This window comes from Drosophila arizonae, chromosome 5 (genome assembly GCF_054131065.1).
Source record: "Drosophila arizonae isolate 15081-1271.41 chromosome 5, UAZ_ARI_1.0, whole genome shotgun sequence".
In the NCBI taxonomy this organism is placed as follows: Eukaryota; Metazoa; Arthropoda; class Insecta; order Diptera; family Drosophilidae; genus Drosophila; species Drosophila arizonae.
Genome location: NC_142925.1, coordinates 11,510,966 through 11,531,804, shown reverse-complemented (window position 1 = coordinate 11,531,804; position 20,839 = coordinate 11,510,966). Strand labels below are relative to the sequence as shown.

At 40.7% G+C, this 20,839-nt stretch overlaps 3 protein-coding genes across 3 annotated transcripts; 2 read left to right on the top strand and 1 right to left on the bottom strand.

Moving 5' to 3' along the window:
• Nucleotides 1–210: 210 nt before the first annotated feature.
• On the top strand, nt 211–2,457 carry LOC108615138 (uncharacterized). The gene is made up of 2 exons (XM_018009383.2): nt 211–1,861; nt 1,920–2,457. Exons 1-2 carry the CDS (start codon nt 1,209–1,211, stop codon nt 2,071–2,073), a joined length of 807 nt encoding a protein of 268 aa, XP_017864872.1. The 5' UTR covers nt 211–1,208; the 3' UTR covers nt 2,074–2,457.
• Nucleotides 2,458–7,773: 5,316 nt separating this feature from the next.
• Nucleotides 7,774–9,388, top strand: LOC108617585 (uncharacterized). The gene is made up of 5 exons (XM_018013409.2): nt 7,774–8,086; nt 8,141–8,215; nt 8,270–8,792; nt 8,929–9,064; nt 9,130–9,388. Exons 1-5 carry the CDS (start codon nt 8,070–8,072, stop codon nt 9,312–9,314), a joined length of 936 nt encoding a protein of 311 aa, XP_017868898.1. The 5' UTR covers nt 7,774–8,069; the 3' UTR covers nt 9,315–9,388.
• Nucleotides 9,389–11,295: 1,907 nt separating this feature from the next.
• LOC108614917 (uncharacterized) lies at nt 11,296–13,603 on the bottom strand. Its single transcript, XM_018009134.2, has 4 exons — nt 13,438–13,603; nt 12,983–13,377; nt 12,798–12,914; nt 11,296–12,736 (listed from the first exon to the last, which is right to left on the bottom strand). The coding sequence occupies exons 1-4, from the start codon at nt 13,576–13,578 to the stop codon at nt 11,776–11,778; spliced, it is 1,614 nt and encodes a 537-aa protein (XP_017864623.1). The 5' UTR covers nt 13,579–13,603; the 3' UTR covers nt 11,296–11,775.
• Nucleotides 13,604–20,839: the final 7,236 nt, after the last annotated feature.

The following is a 20,839-nucleotide window of genomic DNA, read 5'->3' as shown; positions in this document are numbered from 1 at the left end:
CAGCGGCAGAGCCTATAGACACATGTATGATATGGCCAGGTAGTTGTCTACCTGTAATATTATGCCAACAACAACAACAGCAGCAGCAGCAGCAACAGCCGCAGCAGCCGCAGCAGCAACAGCAGCATGCCCTATTGTGAACTGGCAGCGAACTCGGCGAAGCATAAGCTCACATTAATGCAGTTATATTCACACTCGCACTCGCACTCACACCCGCACACTCACACATGCACAGCAGCACACACTCAACACTTTGGCAGACACAAACCAAACAGCAGCCAAGAGCTGCCAACAGCAGCACCAACAACAACAACAGCAACAGTAGCCAAAACTGTCGATTCAGTTAGCAGTCGGAGTCAGTCAGTCAGTTAGTAAAGCAATTTGCAGACATGTGCTATACACACACACACACAAACACACTCACACTCACCCACACAGCGTGTGAAGTGCAAAATTCACGCGCTGAAAAATGTTGCAAATGCATTTTAGGCACCTGTCAACGGCCAACAGCAAAAAAGGAAAAAAAAAACTGGGAAAAAGCAAATGAAAAACGCAGAAAAGAAAACCGTGTGAAAAACGTTGCGAGCTTTACAATTAAACAGTAGCCGAAGCCAACTAAAATGTTTAGTGTGGCAAGACGAGTGGCAGGCAGCTCTGCTAAAAGCCGCCACAAACTAGAGGCAAAAACCACTAGAGAAACTTGGCAGAGTTAAATGTAAATAATTATAATTATATTAAGCCATAACTAAACTCTGATATGATTGGACGCTTTCTTAAAAAATTAATATAATGAAGAAAAAGTTTATATGATAAAACTGAAAAATATCTTAAAAATGGATAAATGTAGATAAATATAAGATAAGATAAGAAAATAAATAACAAATGGAGTTCGCTGAGAAGAACAATGAAATATTTACTTTGATAACAACAAATGAAATATTTTTGAAGGATAATTAAGCTAAATGAAAAGTGGATTTTTCTTAAATATATTAAGAATATAAAGGGAATATATATTTTTTGGCAACAAATATATGAAGAGAAAAGCGACTACAAATTAATTTATGAAGCACGAATCAAGGACAACTTTGATCTTAAAAAAAAAAAAAAACATTTCTTGACATTAAATTTTTCTCAAACATTACACAAACACACACACAAATACATTCAAAAAAACGATAATAAATACATACATTTATTAGACTACAAATATGTTAGTATTGTGGCTCCTATCGGTGGTTTTAATCTGTTTGGCGGATCGAGTCGTAGACCCAGAAATGAGATATTTGAGATTACCCGAGAATAAGAGTTGTATATACAATTGTGATGGCGTTATCAAGTGTAGAGGATACACCCCGAAATGTGATTCAATAATCAAACACTACAATTTAGCCACCGATGACAATGATGCGAATAAAGAATTTCGAGAGTTGCTGCTCTTCGGCCACAATGGGCTGCGCAATCGTTTGGCCGCGAAGCTCAATCTCTGCGACATGCTGGAAATCAAGTGGAATAATAAACTGGCTCTCTATGCCAGCCGCCATCATTCGTTCTGCCATAAAAGTATATTGTGTGACTCCGAGCTCGACTCGAATATAAATCTACAGCATTCGCGTTCACGTGACAAGAGGCATAATTCGCACGTGGTTAATATGTCACGAAATAGTTTCTTTTATTCCAACACTTATTCGACGGCCTTTATACCGTTCGCCCTGAGCAACTGGTATGCGGAGCACATTAAGCTGAAGTTCCCCAAGCGCACTGAGGTAAACAATCGAACGTACTATGCACTGGTTGGCCAGTCGAATAGCTTCTACAATATGGTCAATCCGATTATCCAAACAATGGGCTGCTCCATCGCCAAGTGAGTGAGGTGCGGTAGAGTTTTCATATTCGAATCTTAACTGAAATATACTCGACAGGTTCCGAGATGGTCGCAGTCTAATTTGCTACTACTATCCTTTCATTAGTATAAATTCAGAGATTTATTTGCGCATAATGGACAAGTCATATCAGTGCCCGTATACCTATCCTGTATTTGATCCGATATTCAAGAGGATCTGTATCAAGAGATAAGAGATTCACGCAACCAAGTGGATCCACTTAGCCAATCGAGCAAGACTTTGGCTTCTTAAAGAGTTTGACAAATTTGTGTACGCCAGCCGGCGGGGAAACCAGTTAAAAGAAACTACATGCCCTGATTACAAACAAGCTGTCGGGCACGGGGGCTCGGGTTCAGCCCAACAACAACAGTTGATGCACACCTCGGTAGGCTGGTCAGAGTTACATGACCCTTATCATATCTTGCCCTGAATAACCACATCCCAAAGCGCACACTTTCGCCCCAAAGCAAATACTACAAGCTGCCTGGCACGCCAAGAGTTCGACTAAGGAATACCCTGTATATGCTCACACTTATGTCATAGAGCTCAATTTGAATAAACAAATTATATAATTCAAGCTTGGCGAATAATATTATCCTAGAGAAAATATTCCATTTAAGATCGGGGTAGCCCAAGTCTTGCACTAATATGCTTCAGATGTTATTCCTAATAATGGGTATGTTGCAGTCGCATACATTTCACTTTGTGTTTGGAGGCCGCCTTTTGTGGTTGGCTGCTCAGATGATGCTGGTGGTGCTGTTGTGGCTCAGCATCCACTCGGACTCGGACTCGGACTTGGACTCGGACTCGAACTGGGACTGTGGCTGTGACTTTGGCTGTGGCAATGCCTCATAAACGGAGTGGCAGCGGCGCAACTGCCCCGAAGGTGTAAAACTTGTTGGTGTATTAATGTATGCTTGTTGTTGTTGCTGTTGCTGTTGCTGTAGCTGTTGTTATTGTTGTTGCACACTTTTCAAAACTGCCTGTCAATGCGTGACATTTCATATTTAAGTTATAATCTGCATGCATTACTTTTTGGATCGCCAGGCGACCGATACACACACACACACACTCACACACACAGGCACATCAGACCCAGGGAGACAGCTAGTGAGAGGGAGAGGGGGAGAGAAAGGTAGCGGGGCCAAACATGTATAAATTTAATGGTATACAAAATTAACTGGAGGCTAATTTTCAATAAAACTGACAGCTATGTAAAATGAGGAAAGCTCACACACACAGAGAGAGACTCAGACATATGTGTGTGTGTGTGTGTGTTGTGGCAGGGTATGTGTGTTCTTTTGTGCTTGACATGCAGTAAATTGAAATGAAAACGAGTAAAATACAAAAACAAACATGCACACACACACACACACACACACACGTACAGAAGCAAATGAACAAATAATATTATGTACTTATGTGTCTATAGATGTCCGCCTTATAAATTAAACAAAAACTTAATAAATAGCTAGAAGCAATTAAGTTGCAATTAATAACGGCTTATGCTAGCTCCCACTCTCTAACTCTCTCTCTCCCACACTGTTGCTCTCTCTGTCGCTCTCCCTATCTATCTCGCTCGCTGTTTGTCCTTTGTCTCGAGCCAGCCAGCCAACCCACGCACAACTGTTGTGCGCCATGTTTGGCTCTCCCTCTCTCCCTCTCGCTCGCACGTATTCGCTTACTCAAACTGCAGTCCATCAGTTGGCATCAAACATGCTGCTCCGCACATCAAACCAGTTTCAAGTCTTATCACTGCAAACGCATCTAAATTATCACGAATGCCGGCAGCAGCAGCAGAAGCAGCAGCAGCAGCGCAGCTGAGCCAGAGCAGAGCAGAGCGAATAGAGCTCACACATATGTAAACACAACGAAGTTGTCTCCATGCCATGCCTCTCTCTCTGTCGCTCTCTCTCACTCTCTGACGACCAGCCTGCCTGCTGTGCACGAACATGTTGCGAGCAAGCGAGCCTGCGGCTATATTCAAACTGGCTGCAGCTCGAGCGCTCAGCTCGGTTTGGTTTGGCCTGGTCTGGTCTGGTCTGATTTGGGTCTCCTGCTGCCGCCTGCTGCCGCCTGCTGCTGCCTGCTGCCTGGCATCTCTGCTTGCCCCTTGTTACTCCTGCTGCTGCTCCTTGGCCGCGGGCTATTCGCTTGTAATTATAATATTTCATCCCAAAAGTAGCTGCCGGGCATCAGCGTCAGTTTCGTTTGCGGCTTGTTGCAGGCTGAGGAGCAGAGACCGACAGCGGCGCAGGAGGCAGCAGGCGGCAGGCGGCAGGCAGCAGGAGATGGAGGGCAGAACTCTGCGAAACGGAACGGCGCAACAATGCAGCCAACAATGATGAATTTTTGAACTTGGCGTGTGGGTTACTCTCCGTACAGTAATGCCTGCCACATAAACGCCAAAGCCAGAACAGAGACTTACGCTGCTGCTGCTCCTGCTGCTGCTGCTGTTGTCCTCAAGCGCTACCTGTACCTGGGCTTCTTTCTCCATTCTTTGGCTGTTTACATAGAAATGCGGCCCAAATTAAATATGCCGCACAATAAGCCCAACTTGTTATTTATGGCCAATAAATTAGCCATCAGAAACGGCGCTCGAAGGCGGCCGCCCAAAAATGTTGCTGACACTTTGCAAATGCAATTCCGAATGGTATTAGGTGCAATCCGAGCGCTTGACATGTGCTACCTGACACAACGAGCTGGCCGCACCGCACACTAGGGGAAGGGGAGGAGGGGACGTTCGGCAATGCTGCAATAGCTTATGATAAATTGAGCCTCTCGCCGGCAGCCAAAATCATTTTCGTATAGCCAAAAATATTGCTGATGCCACAACGGCTGCAACAGCAACTGCTGCTGCTGCTGCGGCTGCTGCTCTTGCTGCTGCTGCTTGAATGAATGTGTCTGTAGATTTCGTAGCAGCTCGAATTACCGTATCGTTAGCGGCGACATTTAATTAAAATTTTCTTTTGGGCAAAACATCGTGGCGCATATCTAGTTTCGCACATTTGGTTTTGTGCTTTTAAGCCGTTGGTTTTGGCCAACTTTTGGCTCGCAACGCGTTTATCTGACGGCAATTTAGTGGCTTGAAGATAACTCGCACTGCACTTAATACCAACTCAGGGAAATGGCCATTAAAACGACACTTAATGACCAAATGGCAATTGTTATGCGTTGTTATTTGTTGCCAACATCGTGTTGGTGTTGCTGTTGCCACTGCTGTTGTTGCTGCTGTTGCTGGTGTTGCTGTTATCAGTAGTCGCTGCTCATACATAATTGCATAGCTGTATGAAAAGCAGCCAACAATAGCTGCAACAACATCTGCCATTGTCGCATTGTGCGCTGTGTGCCAATAATATTCCACATACGCCGCATTGGCAACAACAACAACAACGCAAATAACAGCAACAATTGCAGCTAGAGCAGCAGCAACAACTCCAGCGACAACCGCAACGTTTAATTTCCCGTTTGCCACATTGCTGTAGCACAGCGCGTTGTTGCTTTTGTTCAGCCTAACGCCGCATTGAAATGCTTTTCCTGCCACGCCCCGCCCGCCCACAAAGCGCCCCTCTGCCGACCGCCTAACCACGAATCTAAAGCAAACGGATAAGCGGAAGCTATGCCGGCGTTTCCGTGCACCATTCTTTGCCAAGATGCTGCGTCCTAAGCTGTGAGGCAACTCTAAAGCTGATGGACGACGCGCTACCCTGTATTGTGAGACAGAAAATCAGAGCGAGCTGTATGATATATTGCATATTTATCGAGTGATAAATATTTAGAAGAGACTTGCTTTGTAAATGAGTATAACAAGGGAGCCTGCTTAGAAAACAGTGTTAGAAAGTTCTTAAAATGAGTATCTTATTTATAGCTGCTAAAATTAGTTGTCCAGACTAGACGTAGGTTTTGATAGGGAATTGCACTGAGTTCTCAAATAAATAAAAGTGAAGCGAAGCTGAAATTTTGTAGTAGTTTAACTAACGTTATACAATACTATTTCACTTTAGTCTATATTAAATTTCCCTCCACATTTCTTTAATGTACAGGGAAAACTCATTAAGAAAATGTTTGATAAGTTCCAAATAGTTATGGAAAATTTCTATTTTGAGTAAATTTAAACCATTTCTTCCCATATACAAAATCCATTTCCAACACTGATATACCCCATATGCAAAACTGTTTCATGCTCATTCCGAACTCAATGTGCTTAACTTTCGCAGAGTTGAACTTAAGTTGAATCCGTTTACGCCATTCCAGGGAGTTTTGTTGCGGTTGCCAGTTGATATATAGAGGTATGCGAAATATGAAATGCATTATCAACTTTTCTATATTCCATGCAATTATGCGCTTCATTGAACAAGCGCAGAGGCGAGCGCAAAAGCAAATGACGGGCGCACGTTTAGACACAATTTAATTAACAGTCAGACACACACACACATACGCAAAAACAAACGCTCACTCTCTCTCTCTCTCTATCTGTGTATGTGTGTGCATTGAATTTGAAAGTGGCATTCATGCAGAAATTATGCAACTGTCAGTTGCACAACAAAATCAAATTGTTTGTTATCTCTCCCTCTCTCTCTCTCTCTCTCTCTGTGTCTGTGTGTGTTAAATAATTGCCTCACTCTGATTGACTATAGAGATATTTGCTCTCTATAAATAACTGTATAGAATATAGTTGTATTTGTTTGTATTTAGCATTATTTTGGCAATTTTAAAGTCAATTAAAGCCAAGCGAGAAAAGAAAGCAAGCGACTCAAAGTCAAAGTAGAAGTCAGTCAGCTGCAGCTCTTGTTGTTGCTGTTGTTGCTGTTGTTGCTGTTGTTGCTGTTGTTGCTGTTGTAGCCGTGTTGCCTGCGGCACGCACATTTCAGCCTCAAATAGCTGCCAGCAATGGCAAAGCAATGGCTAAGCAGCAGCAGCAGCAGCAACTAAAAAAGGAAGCAGCAACAGCAACAACAACAAGAACAACAACAACAAGTGCATTTAGTTGCGCCGCACGAAATGGCCGCCAGCTACAAAGAGAATAGTCGCACACACACACACTCACACACACAAAAGCTGGCTATATACAAAGGCTTATGTATAGACTCCCGCCAGCCCACTCGTTCGCCCTTGCAGGCTTGAAGGAGTTGCGGATGCTGGCAACGGGCGTTGACTGTACGGCGAAAAAGCGTCGCTGCGTGAAAAACTCGACTCGACTCGGCTCGCCGGAGGGGCACAAACGGAGCAGCGATGCCGTACGCTTCGGTTTGCTAATGTTGCCTCAGGACCTTACCGCTTTGATGAGCGAGGACAGAGGACAAGCGGCGGCGGGACGGCGGGACGGCGGAGCGGCAAGGACAATGTGGCAGGAGACGAGATCGCATAAGGCAATGTCCATAGAAGGGCATCTCTCGAGGGGTGTGCGTATGAGTGTGTGTGTGTGTAGGTGTATATATGTATATGTGTGTGTGTGAGCGGTTAGTGGGTACTGCAAATGGCCTGCGGTTTTGCGCCTGCGCAGCTCGAAAGGTAACAACAACAACCACAACAACAGCAGCAACAGCAACGTTATAAAAAGCCAACGGCCATGTGGCAACATTTCAATCTCCGCTCAGTTATTTGCCAACTAAATCCCCAAAAGGGACAAATTGTATAATTTCTACAGTTTGGCAAACCTAATATATATATATATAAATGCATTATATTCTATATATATATATTAGGTTTGCCAAACTGTAGAAATTATACAATTTGTATATATATATATATATATATATATATATATATATATATATTAAATAATATATATATTTTTTTTTAATAATTGTTATACTAATATTAGTGAAACACTATCAACAGGACTGAGAGCTCTACGATGTTAAACTTAATAGACCTAAAAGTATTTCACGGCCTTGGAAATATACGTATTTTTTATATTTTTATATAATTTCTGACAACAAATGCAACACAGACTACTACAGCATTATTAAACAGCCGAAACTCTAAAAAAAAAAAACTCTGAAAAGAAAGAAAAAAGTTGATCTAGTACACTAGGTTTTTAGTTGAATTGCTTTATAGCCCTTCAAAGCATATTACCAATTCATTCATTCCCCAAAACATTCAAGCAACATTGCTTACTATCAGTCAATACTTATTTTTTTTAATATTTTTATTTTTTATTTTGTTTTTAAATCTTGACAAATTATTATGTGGTCTAAGGCACAGTGAGTATCGCCTACAGAGGCAGTAAAATAGACCATTTATAAATTCGTTCATAGAATACATAACAAACTCGCTCCCGCTTCACCGGAGATCATCGAGATTTACAGAAACAAAGGCTTTGAGGATACTTCGTAAGCATTAATGCACATTGTATTACTTGGATATAATCTAATGTAAGTACACAGCTTGGACACGGTACGTGCGGCTCGGTCTGTGACAGTAACGTCAGCTGGCGAACTAACGGTAAAAGACATTGGCATCCCAAGGGGCCGTGTCATAAGAGCTGAGCTTCGGCTGCCTGATCTGCAGGAACGATGCGAAGGCTCAAACAACAACCAGTTGTTCAAGTTATCAAAAATATTGGCCGACAATGAATACTATCAGGGAAGACAAGTGGAGGACTCGAACCACATGGAGGGCAACATGGCAAGAGGGCAAAATGTAAATCCATGGAATAGAACCGTACAGGTACAGGTACCTAAAAAGTATTTCAGGGCTAACGAGCCAGTTGATAAACCACGTATGGAAACGGTGTCAGTGAAGCCTTTTAAATTGTCCTCTGACATATCATCGATTCTACAGAAAAAATCCCAGAAGAGCAGAGAATTTATGAATACTGATATGAATACTGATGAATCGGATTCTTCCGGTTTTGAGGTTCTCGAAAATCGACGCAGAATCGAACCGGTCAATCGCCCTATAGTAGAGGTGAGCACCGCTCTTATGGGCACTGTAAAGAGTTTACAGTATGTTAATCACGTAAACAGTTCAACTGTTCATAATCGACACATCGCTTCTAATTGACTCTACGAGGATCGTATTCATTTTTGTTTTTAACTTTCAGAAACGAAATAAGCAAACACAGGTGAAAATGGTAGCCAAACAGTCTGTAGCCCGTCCAAAGCGATTGAAAGACGAAGGACGGTACGCCCGTGCCATAAAAATGTGCCATAAAGTTATTCATATAATGAACTTTAAGGGTAAGAATCATTTCACAAATATATCAATTTGAACTTAGATCAGTATCCCTCTCTCGATATTACAGATAACTGGCCAGTTTATATAGTGATCATGTGTCTGTGCACCATAGCCTATCTCATATATAAGGTGCATATTGATCTTATGAATTATGGCAGCAGTGAACGATTGTATGCGAAAAAGATGAGCACTTCCAGTAAGTTAATGAAAATTCTTAACTTTTTCATCCGTTGGCTGCACAAACACGAATGATCCAAGGCTCTGATCTAATTTCAAATTTAGTTCTTTTCGGTTCAACAGACCAATAAAATTTTAGTTAAACTTTACGGCTATATTCATTGTAAAATATTTATAAATGGATAAGTGCGCATATTGCATGTTTTTAGCATAAGTGTGCAAATCAAAATGCACTCGAACGCGCTCACACGCGGTCCCAGTCCAATATGGGCCCAATATTGGGCCCGAACCGCCCAATCGCTGGACCACCGCTTGACCAAATGAAAAACAAACAATTCGCTTTTGTTGTTATTCCAAATAACACGAAAAACCTGCACTAGGAACAACACGGCCAACACTAACGATAACAAAAACAACGATAATAAAAACTAAACCGAAAATAAAGCGAAATTGTAAAGTGTTAAAAATAATAAATTATTTCTGTTATTCTAAATGGTATTAGAGAGCCGGGCCATGCATAAATTTAAACCGCACGAGTGTTAGAAAAATATTGTGGCTATCGCAATTTTGACCACCAAATTGAAATTCGAATGCCAATGCAAACAGTTGTCAAAGGGCAAACAAAATTCCAAATATCCACTTCTATATATGCACACAGCATCAGAACTTTGTCAAAGGCCCTCATTATAAATATGCATATAGAAAATGAATTTATACATATCGAAAATTCTGGTTGCAGACCAAATGCACTTAGTTTTCCTATTCCATAAATTAAAAATATTTTGTCAATTGTTATTTAAAATTTCTCTTTATAAAAGTCTGACATATGCTTATATTACTGAATACGGTTAGATATATTCGAAGAATGGGACCAAGCTAAAGATTTGTATAAAGTTTCCTCTCTTTAAATATTTAACTATATAGACTTATCACTTACCTGACAATTCTTGTGCTTATTTTATTATTTAAGACCCCTCGACTCATCAAAAAAATCCTTTCAAATAATTAAATTTGATTCTGCGCCCATCGGGATTTGGTATTAAAATTTGATTTATTTGTATGAATTAAGTTTTTGGCTTTCAGTTAATTAACATCATTCTTTGATGTACCAGGGAGGCATACAAATTATGCAAAATACACGCCCCGCCGCCCGCTTTTATCCTCCACTCGTTGGGACAGGAGCTTAGCGACAAATAGATGTATCATAGCTAGCAGCAAGCTAATCCTTTAGCCTCGAGCCTTGCACAGTTTATACCACTGTGTATGTGTGTGCGTGTGTGTGTGTGTGTATGTATGGCACAATTTATATAATTTGAACCTATTTGAGGTGATGGCCTGATGGGGTGCCATAAATCAAGGTTACTTTCACATTGGCCATAAATACGGGCAGGCCAGCGATAGGCAAGAGCCGAAGAGCCCCAAAACCAAACCCGCTCGAGCCCCTCGAGACGCGCCAAACGGCGGCCAACATCGAACTTGTTCGTGCAGTTTTTGGCTTTGGCCTTAACTTTAGCTTCAGTTTCAGCCACAGCTCCAGCTTTGACTGTGACTAGGGCGTGCGTGTCTAAGTGTGTGTGTATGTATTGTTATCACAACAACAGCATCTAAATTATCATGGCCAAAAGGCAAACGCAGCTACAGCTACAGCTACAGTTACAGCAGCAACAGCTTACAACGTAAACACAACACGACGAACAATGCGACGCGCAGACGCCAAACACGAAACATTTTTTACTAATAAATCGCCGCCAGGGAATTTCCCATTGCTCTGTTCCTCTTCGTAATACATATTTCACATGAAATGCAGCCGATGGCTAGATGAAGACTATATATAAAAAAATATATACATACATACATATACGAGAAAAAGAGAGGATATGAGAGAATCTTACCCAGAGCAATTGAAACGTTACAAAAGTTGACTCAAATGAAAAGTCTTTGTTTCTAATTTCCTCAGCTACAACTTTTTATGATGCATTTAGCTGAAATGCATATATTTAAATATAACTAAAAAGGGTTTTTTTTTTGTGGTCAGGTATTTTTTTATTACAAGAGCAGGATTTTTGCCTTCATTAATCCACACTATTATTTCGAGTGCATAAATTTAAGAGAATATACACTTAATACATGTATGCTTATATGTGTGCCTTCCGAGAACAGATTTCTGCATACACACGCATTGTATAAGAGAGATCATTAGGGCAGACGCGCTCACACTAAATGCTCTCATAATATCCCTCCTACTTTTGTCCGCCATTTAAAATATTCGCTCACTATCTGGAATGTTAACGGGATCAAAAGCATTGCTGCCATTGAGTGAGTATTTAAATACCCATGCCCTCTAACACATACTAGAAGCGACTGCCTGCAGTTCTAATATACATACATAATACATCTGTATTAAAAGCTTCATCCCAACTTACTGTTCTCTCTCTTTCTCTCTCACACTTTCTCCCATAGAAGCACATTAAGCAAATAAATTGGCAAAACAAAATTAATTGTTGTCACAATTTTATTAGAGTGCTTTTTTGAAAATTCAAAGTTTTGCCTTCCTCATTTTCGTGCTGTTAAATAATTCTCGAGCTTCATTTCGGAGCATTTTTCCATTGAAGTTAATTGGAAGTTTATCCACGAAACAAACGCCTGCATGCAGCTGTTTATATTGCACTGAAATTCGCTTAGCGACATAGTCTATGACCTGTTTTTCACTTAGAAGACTCTGTGGCTTTCGAACAATCAGGGCTCCAGCAGCATCGCCATATAAAGGATCCTTCATACCAACCACACATACCTCCTGCACGTCTGGCAACTCGATGATGATCTTTTCGATCTCGTTGGGCGTGTAATGCATTGATTGGTATTTAAGCAAATCCTTTTTGCGATCCACCATATAGAGGCGATTTTCCTTATCGAAATAGCCCATGTCGCCCATGTGGAACCAACCCTGGGAATCGAGTGTCTGAGCTGTTTGCACAGGATTGCCATAGTATCCATTCCACTTTTGATTCGTCTTGATCAATATTTCGCCCACTTCATCATGTGCCAGTGGAACTCCCGCGTCGTTAACGATCTGAGCATGAACGCCTGGCAGCAGACTCCCTACCAAGTTCTCCGTTTCTGGATTTAGGCAAGCCGATATTCCGTCCGTTTCCGTTGTCCCATACGCATACACAAAAATGGTTGATTCGATGATGCGCCGAGCGGCCTGCACCACACCAGCTGACACCCAACCCCCGCTGTACTGGACGAACTGCAGACTGGAGAGATTCTCTGCAGTGGCCAGGGGACTGCTGAAGAGCGCATTGAACTGCCAGTGGGAGACATACAGGTAGGTCACCTGCCATTTCTTTACGATCTCCACAAGCAACTCCACGCTGAAGGGCTGGCTACAAATCACCCGATCCGCTTCGTTTACTGTACTGCTCAAAAGACTCTTTATAGCGGAGAGCCAATCGTAACTAGCTGTCGTGTATACAACATCATTTAAGCCACTCACTCTGGAAGAGAAGTAGCCTACATAGGTATATAGGTATAGTAGATATAGTAGCATATACTCACGGCGATATTAACAGTAGTTGGGAGTTGGTTATGGTCACAGCCTTGGGCAGCCCGGAGGTGCCCGAGGAACAGACAATAGCCATGGTTTGGTCGGCGCCATGCACCAACTTTGTGGGTCTACGAAATAAATAGGAATACTTTTCTATTATATTATTATTATAGCTCTATTTCATTTTGCAACTCACTCATAATTATTTTCATTGATTGCCGTGGCCAATATCTCTTCTATCCCAGTCGCATTCTCTATATGCTCGCTCAGTGTTATCAACTGAGCCGTCCAGTCCTTGGTGATCAATTTCAAAAATTCGTAATCTCTGCCATCACAAAATATAATCTTTGGCTTTGTTATCGCATATAACGACGCTATAGCTTCCCTTTCCAGCATGGGATTGACAGCATGAAAGGGCGTGGCATTGAATAGGCATGCAAATAGAACGTGAGCAACATGTGTGGTATTCCTAGCTATAAGTCCAACTACATCCCGATGCGTTAGTCCTTCCGATTTCAAATACCGCGCTATGCTCACAGTCGCTGTCAAAGCATCCGCATTGGTGAGTATTTTGCCATCATCATGGACGATCTATAAAAGAAATATCATAAAACTGACTTGGGATTTCATTGATTTTTCATATGACGCTACCTGGAATTTATTGTTTGGCTTCTCTTTAAGCACTTCATATATGACTTTGCCTATAGATATTTGTGGATCTGTGAATAAGGTGTTTTCAGGTCCGCTCCAAATTTTTTGCTCTTCATTGTAGAACGTTTCCATCAACGACATTTTGATCAACTTTGTTTGTCAAAGTTTGCGAAGTAACTAAATGGAAAGAGACCAAAGATCTGTTCTATATATATGTCGAAGTTTAGTAATCTATAAGATTAAAATTTTTGCCATAGATAAGATTATGATTGCGCTTGAAATGGAAACAACAAAACTATTTAGCTTTAACTGCAATTACTTTAATGGGTTCGATTAACAGCTATATTAATAATGTGTTTAATCAATATGTTAAAGATCATTCAAGTTCTTAACTTAATTCCAAATATTCTAAGTAAAACGGGGCAGGTCAACTGTACAAAAGGTTGCCTCTCTATACGCAGACGCAGAGCGTTTTATGTGCTCGAAGGGCTCAATTGAACTTCAGGGCATTCCCATACAAACACACACACACACACACGCATACAGAGAGACAGGGAGAGATGTATACTAATACACCCACAAGCTGCTAAATACACACACATATGAAATGTGGGAACTTTTTGGCTCTTAATCAGTTTGCCTTCAAGACAAACCGCATCGCACACAACAAACATACACACACACACACACTGATAAATTGAAACCTATCTTTGGTATTTTGTTTTTCTTTGAAGCAACAATGCGCCAACAATGGCCCCGCGGCTATCCTTAGTACGGACTACGACGCTCATTTATTTCACAGTCGTGGACAAGATAATCGCCAATGTCCGCTTAGAGGTAGACGACGACGACGACGACGACGACGTCGACGGCAATGGAGACGACGAAAATAGTTAGGCCCAATACGAGATGTTATGGGAGTATGTATATATGTATATATATGTATGTATAGTTATACATATATACGTATATATGGAGTGCAGTCAGAGATGTAGCTCCGCTCATTTGGTTTAGCTTTAGGAAATGTATTTCAATAATTTTCACACGAAAATCAGTTGAATGAAGTTGTTTTTCGACATCTCGTTTTCTACTTCTCTCTCTTTAAGTCATTTATTTGTCTGTATGAATGTGTGTGTGTGTCTGTGAGTCTTTTAAGTCTTAATTTGCGAAGAGGCAATCGGAAAAATGAGCCATCAGTCAGAGAACTCAACTAGCTTTGCAGTTTTCCAGCTCGGTAGCCGGCAGTGGAAGTCACATGTTGCAACTGGCTTACACACGCACAACCCATCAACACTCACACACACACACACACCCACACAAACGTAGACTCAGACACACATGCACTATGTTGGGTTAAGAGCGGAACTGTCACAGTTACCTCGTCTCAGTCCTGCCTTGGTCGCCGTCGCCGTCGTCGTCGTCGTCGCCGTCGCCGTCTCCTTCTCCGTTGCCGTCTCCGCATCCGTCTCCAGCCACAGCTTCATTTGGGTATCAGAGTCAGCAGCGTTGGCAGCGTTGGCATCGTTGTCATGGGCAACCCACGTTGGGCGCTGCTTTGGGCACCTCTGGGGCCTGTTTCGCTTGTAATTATAATATTCCAGCCAACCCAAAATGTTGCCCCAGGCCGGCAGCAGCGGCAGCCGCACCACCACCACCACCATCAGTGGAGGCAGGAAGATGAAGCGGCGTCATCGTCGTCGTCGTCGTCGTCGACGCTGGGACGCAGCCACATGAAACTCTTGTTGTAGATCTCATTGTTGTTGTTGCTGTTGTTGTTGTTGTTGCTGTAGAACGTAGCTGTGCCGCATGCAACACGATGTCGCCGCAGGACTTTGCGGATGACCTCGAGCGCCACAAATGCTGATTACGTAGACGCTCCCTTCTCCATTTCCGTCCAAGCAAATGATAAACTATACGAATGTGCTATACCCTTTCCTAAAGGCTGTTAAGAATTGTAAATAAAAAAGATATAAATATTATTATCCATATTATACAATATATAATAGTTTACATAAAAGTGAAGTGAAGAGAAGTATACATACATATGTCTCTAAACATGTATGTATATATCTATATATACGGTAATACATGTTATGATTATTCCCGCATATACGTGTATGTATTTAAATATTATATATATTTTTGTATATATGCTTGCATATGCATTTTCACGACTATCTGTGTGTATATGTCTGTAAGTACTCATATACATATGTATGTACGAGTATTTGTATGTCTATGTATATTTATATCAGACTAGTAGTAGTAGTCCATGCAACATACATGCTGAGCATCACATCACATCACTCACTCAGTGCTCGGCTGGCTCTCTCGGTGTCTTCGTATAACTCTTATAAAATCGAGCTTCGAACAAATACTCATCGCTTCGTTTGGAGTGACATTGTGACAGCTATATAAAGGGAAGTCAGTAGAAGTGCTCGATCAGTTGAATTCCAGTCTAGCTACAGGGCAGATGCAGCGCTGTGTGAAGTGTCCTTCGGTTGTCTTATATTTTATCAATTCTTCTTTAATTATTATTATTATTATTAAGGATACTATTTAATATTAACATTTTGTATATAGTTATAAATAAATAAAATTAATAATTACTTTTGTAAGAATTTGTATCATTATGATTATGACGAGGCTGATGATAATTTTGTAAATGATGATAATGATTACCATAATAACAAATATAAGATTATTAATGCTGATTATGAGCTTGTTCATGCTATAATAATAATGCTGATAAGGATGCCAATGCATATATCATAACTATATTCACATTTAACTAATTATCAGCTAATGCCTTATAGCATAGGATTTGTACAATTATTATAGACAATATCAGGCAGTCCGCGATTTCGATTAGTTAGTTTTGGATTATGGCATAAGCAGCGTAGTCGTTGACATCGCCAGCTGTCTCGATTACAAAGCAGAACGCGCTGATATAATGCCCCATGGGCGCCTAGGATAGGTGTAGGAGTTGTATGGAATTTGAGCAAAACTTTTTTGTTGTTGTTGTGATGCCCGCCAGCTGCCTTTGTTGTTGTTGTTGTTGTTGTTGTTGTCGCTGTTGTCGTTGTCTCTTTCGTATTTGCTCTGCCAATCTCTACACATAGGTGCAAACGTGTGTGTGAGAGAGTGTGCGAGACTGTGTGTGTGCGAGTGTGGGCATTTGGGGTCGGCCTGTGCGTGTCCATGTGGCGTGGCTGGCTACCCGGCTGGCTGGCTGGATAGCTGGATAGCTGGGTTGCCCATTTACATAGCTTGAGGTATTTCAATTTATTTCATTGTGCTTTTCATATTATTGTATTTGCAATTTTGATTGCAGTTGCCTTTTGACCACTGGCAACATAGACGAGAGCGAGAGAATCTCGATTCCATTTTCAGCCATATGCAAAAATATCGATAGTAGCCCCAGCCACGCCCCGGCCGCCCGCCCCCCATTCGTTTGACTGACAGCGGTTGAAGCCAAATGCAATCAGCGTTGCGATGGATTATTGCATTTTAATTGCAATCCATAACTGTGGGTGGTTCGATTTCGTATGGAGCGCAGAGAATTAGGTGAGAATTTATGCAAAAGCTCGCTTAAAACAATATTTTTCTAAAGATTTTATTAAATAGCAATTGGCATTAAATAAATAAACATAAGAAATAAATGTTTACTCTCCCCCTCTTGCTCTTACTCCCTCTCTCTGTCACTCTTCATTCACAGCAAATGTTGAGGCCCCGAGGCGAAATATGTATTTTTCCTTGAATTATCACATTTTAGTCGAGCCGAGTAATAAATTATGAATATGGGCAATGGGCAATGGGCAAACAAATAAACTGATAAAACTGACAATCAACAGTCTCAAGATTTGAGAAGAACTGAACTGTCAGTTAAAGGATTAATTACATTTCTTGGCCATGTTCAAAGCGAAATCGTTGATTGTTCGCTTTTAACATGCATTTCGGAAGGCCTGCAGCCAGTTCGTCAAAATGGAAAACTCTCTGCATTTTCCTGAGTTGCATTTATTTCCAATTAAAGGGCATTTTCGGCCAATGACAGGCAGCTACGACTTTATTACGAGTTGCACATGAATTGCAATGGAAATGCAATCGAAACCCGAAGCAAAGCACAACAAAAGAAATACAATATGATGCTCTGCTTCATTAGTAAATCTCAGTCAGTGTCCAGCATAAATGTCGTGTTCAATTTTGACCAACAGAATTCATAATCTTTCATTTTTCTATCTCTCTCTCTCTCTTTCTCGCCCTTTTAAATGCTTCTTGTCCATCAACAGCAGCAGTGAAAATAAACTGGAAATGGGCATGGTTAACGGAAAAATTTCCTATGAAAAATTTGTGAGAGTTATGCAGAAAAGATTCTCACTACAGAGTGATCCATATACAACATTTAGAGTTTATTTTCTATTAAAGTTAAACATAAAAAGCTACTTGAATATTATAACCCTTTTCGATATTTAATATATTATTTTATATAAATATATATATATATATATATATATATATATATATATATATATATATATATACTTTTTAATTTTATATAAATCTGGTGTAATTTCTATTCCCATTCCTATTCTATTTTTATACTGATCAAAAAATATGGACATAGAAATTTCTTATGTCTTCTGTGAGCTCTTCTGCCTATCACATCCATTAGGAAACTTAATATGAACAGGGTATAAAAACAATAAGCAAAATAGTAACAAGCTGTGCCTCACAATATTTTTAGACAATAGCAATTAGAACACAAAATGTTAGACAGCAACAAAAAAAAAAAAAAAAAAACCAAAATTTTCTAGGAATATTTTTCATGCAGTTTTGTGAAAAATGAGAACACTCAACTTCATTTTTGGCATAGTCGAAAAATATTCTAGAATTTCTTTGCTTGCAATACAAAAATCATTCTGTGAACTGATAAATTAGTTTGGTCAAATTTCAATGGAAGCATGCTCTTAACAGTGTAGTAAAGCACTTAATAATACCTTCACTTGAAATTAAAAATTATTAAAAGTTTTTTTTTAGTTAGTTAGCTAAAAGTATTAATATTTGCATTAGTGTTGGCATTAAGTATCTGTTATAGTATTATTATGATTATCATTATTACTGACATTATTGTTTATTTTCATTTTAAATTAAATACCTTACACTAAAAACTCAAATTCATTTTGTTTATTTATCTAAATCCTTTATTATTCCATTAAATGCATATACCTAAAAATTTTATATTTCTCTCATTTCGATTTTAAAGTAAAAGATAACCTACCTTAAATATATGGCAATTAATATCCTATACAATTTATTGTTCTTACAACAATTTCATATAAATTGGGAAAATACCTTAAATATTATTCCATGATACTTTTGTGTTCGCATCCTTTGTGTGAAAGTTCGTGTGTGGCTCGATATATGTTTCTTTTTTTTTTTTTTTTTTTTTGTAAGCTCATTTCAATATGGCAACACCCACACACACACACACCCACACTCACACACAGTGAAGCTCACACAAATGCGCTGCGATAAATCAGTTACTCAAACTTGACCAAATACACAACAACAACAACAACAACAGCAGAAACAGCAACAACAATGCATATTCACTCATATATACGAATACGTATATTCAAGCATAAATTGCAAACAATAAATAACCGAAAAATTGTAAATAAAGTTGCTTGCAAATATTTCATAAAGTAACAATCAGCTTAGGGCCAAGGAGCAGATGCCAAAAACCAGCAACAACAACAGCAACAATAGCAGCAGCAACAACAACAACAACGACTATAAGGCTTGAAGCAACGGTAAGGCACCGACACCAAGCGAGGCCAAAAGTATTTGCGACCAACTTAACACACACACACACACACACACACTGAATGCAGCACGCCCGCTGCTGCTGCTGCTGCTGCTGCTGCTGCTGCTGCCCCATACTCCGCACCTTATCCAGTCGGCTCTCGTATCGAAAAACCAAAAGTAAAAAGGCCCGCAGCAAATGTTGCAAGCAGCGCCAGATAAGCGGCCCAGCCAGCGACTGAGGTTGAAACTGCGACGGCAACGGCGACGGCGACGCCGACTGCGATGCTGGCAGCGACTGCGGCAACTTAACATTTTTGGTATGCAAACAAATTTTATACTTGGCCAATGTTTAAACTCTTCAATTGGCTAAAAGCGTTTTCATATTTTTCTTTCATTTTTGCCTGTTTTTCATTTTTTTTTTTTTCATCGTCTTTTTTTTGGGGGATTTTCTGTGTGCGCTATCTAAATGTGGCACGATTATTGTTATTATTGTTGCAGCCGCTGCTGAGGCTGCTGAGGCTGCTGCAACGGCTGCGGCTGCTGCATTATTTGCATGTGCAAAGCGGAATGGCAGAGTATTAGGAACTGCAGCGCTCGCCTCAGGTGAGCCAAGCTGCAAACATTAGAGACGAGCAGCCCACATACCATTGCCAATTGTTTGGGCTTATAAATAGCAGCGGAGACTTTTTTGTCAACGCACCTCTGAAATAAACAACAATCAAGAAATGGTATAGAGCGTGAGGATACCCTGTAAAAATTGTAAGAAATAATGAAGGAAACTAGATTTTGCTTTTAACTAATTGGGTATATAAAAGAATAAATAATATGTAATATTTTATATTTTATTTTATTTTTATTTTTAAATAATATATAATAAATTTACAGCGATATTCTTAAAATGACATCTGAGATGATTTATAAAACTCTGAAGCAAACAGCTCACTCCACCAACGAATCTCATTTAAGCTTTTCTTGTTGCCTCTGGCACACAGCATGCCCCACTCTGCAGTCAACTGTTTACAGGGTATTTAGCATAACAAGCGCTAGCTACAATAACTTGGCGGCGGTCATATAAGAACACCCAAGAGCTGGCCCCCAAAGAACCAGACAAAAGCAAAGCAACAACCGCTGGCGAAAATGGGCGAAATAGGGGGCCAGAAAAGAGGAGCCATGTAGAAAAGAAGAAGAAGAAGGCGCAGAAGGAGAAGAAGAGAAGCAGCAGCAGCAGCGGCAGCTCGTGCGTCCGGCCCCACTTCCCCGCTCAGACAACAAGCGGGCAGCAGGCAACAACAACAAATTGGAATATATAGCTGCTGGCCATAACGGTGTTCATAATAATGATGACGTGGCTCCACACTGAAAAGAAACATAACGATGAGGCGGCGACTGCGACTGCGACTACGACTGCCACTGCCACTGCCTGCCGACTGCTGTCGCGGCTGAGGTGGAGCATGCGGCAAGGACATAGCCGCAACATAATGAAAACGAAGGGAATTTTCAGCTGCTGCTGCTGCTGCTGCTACGATGCGATGCGATGCGATGTGACGCATGAGACCGCAAAATGGCCGGCGGCCATTGCAAGTTCTCAAGTGCT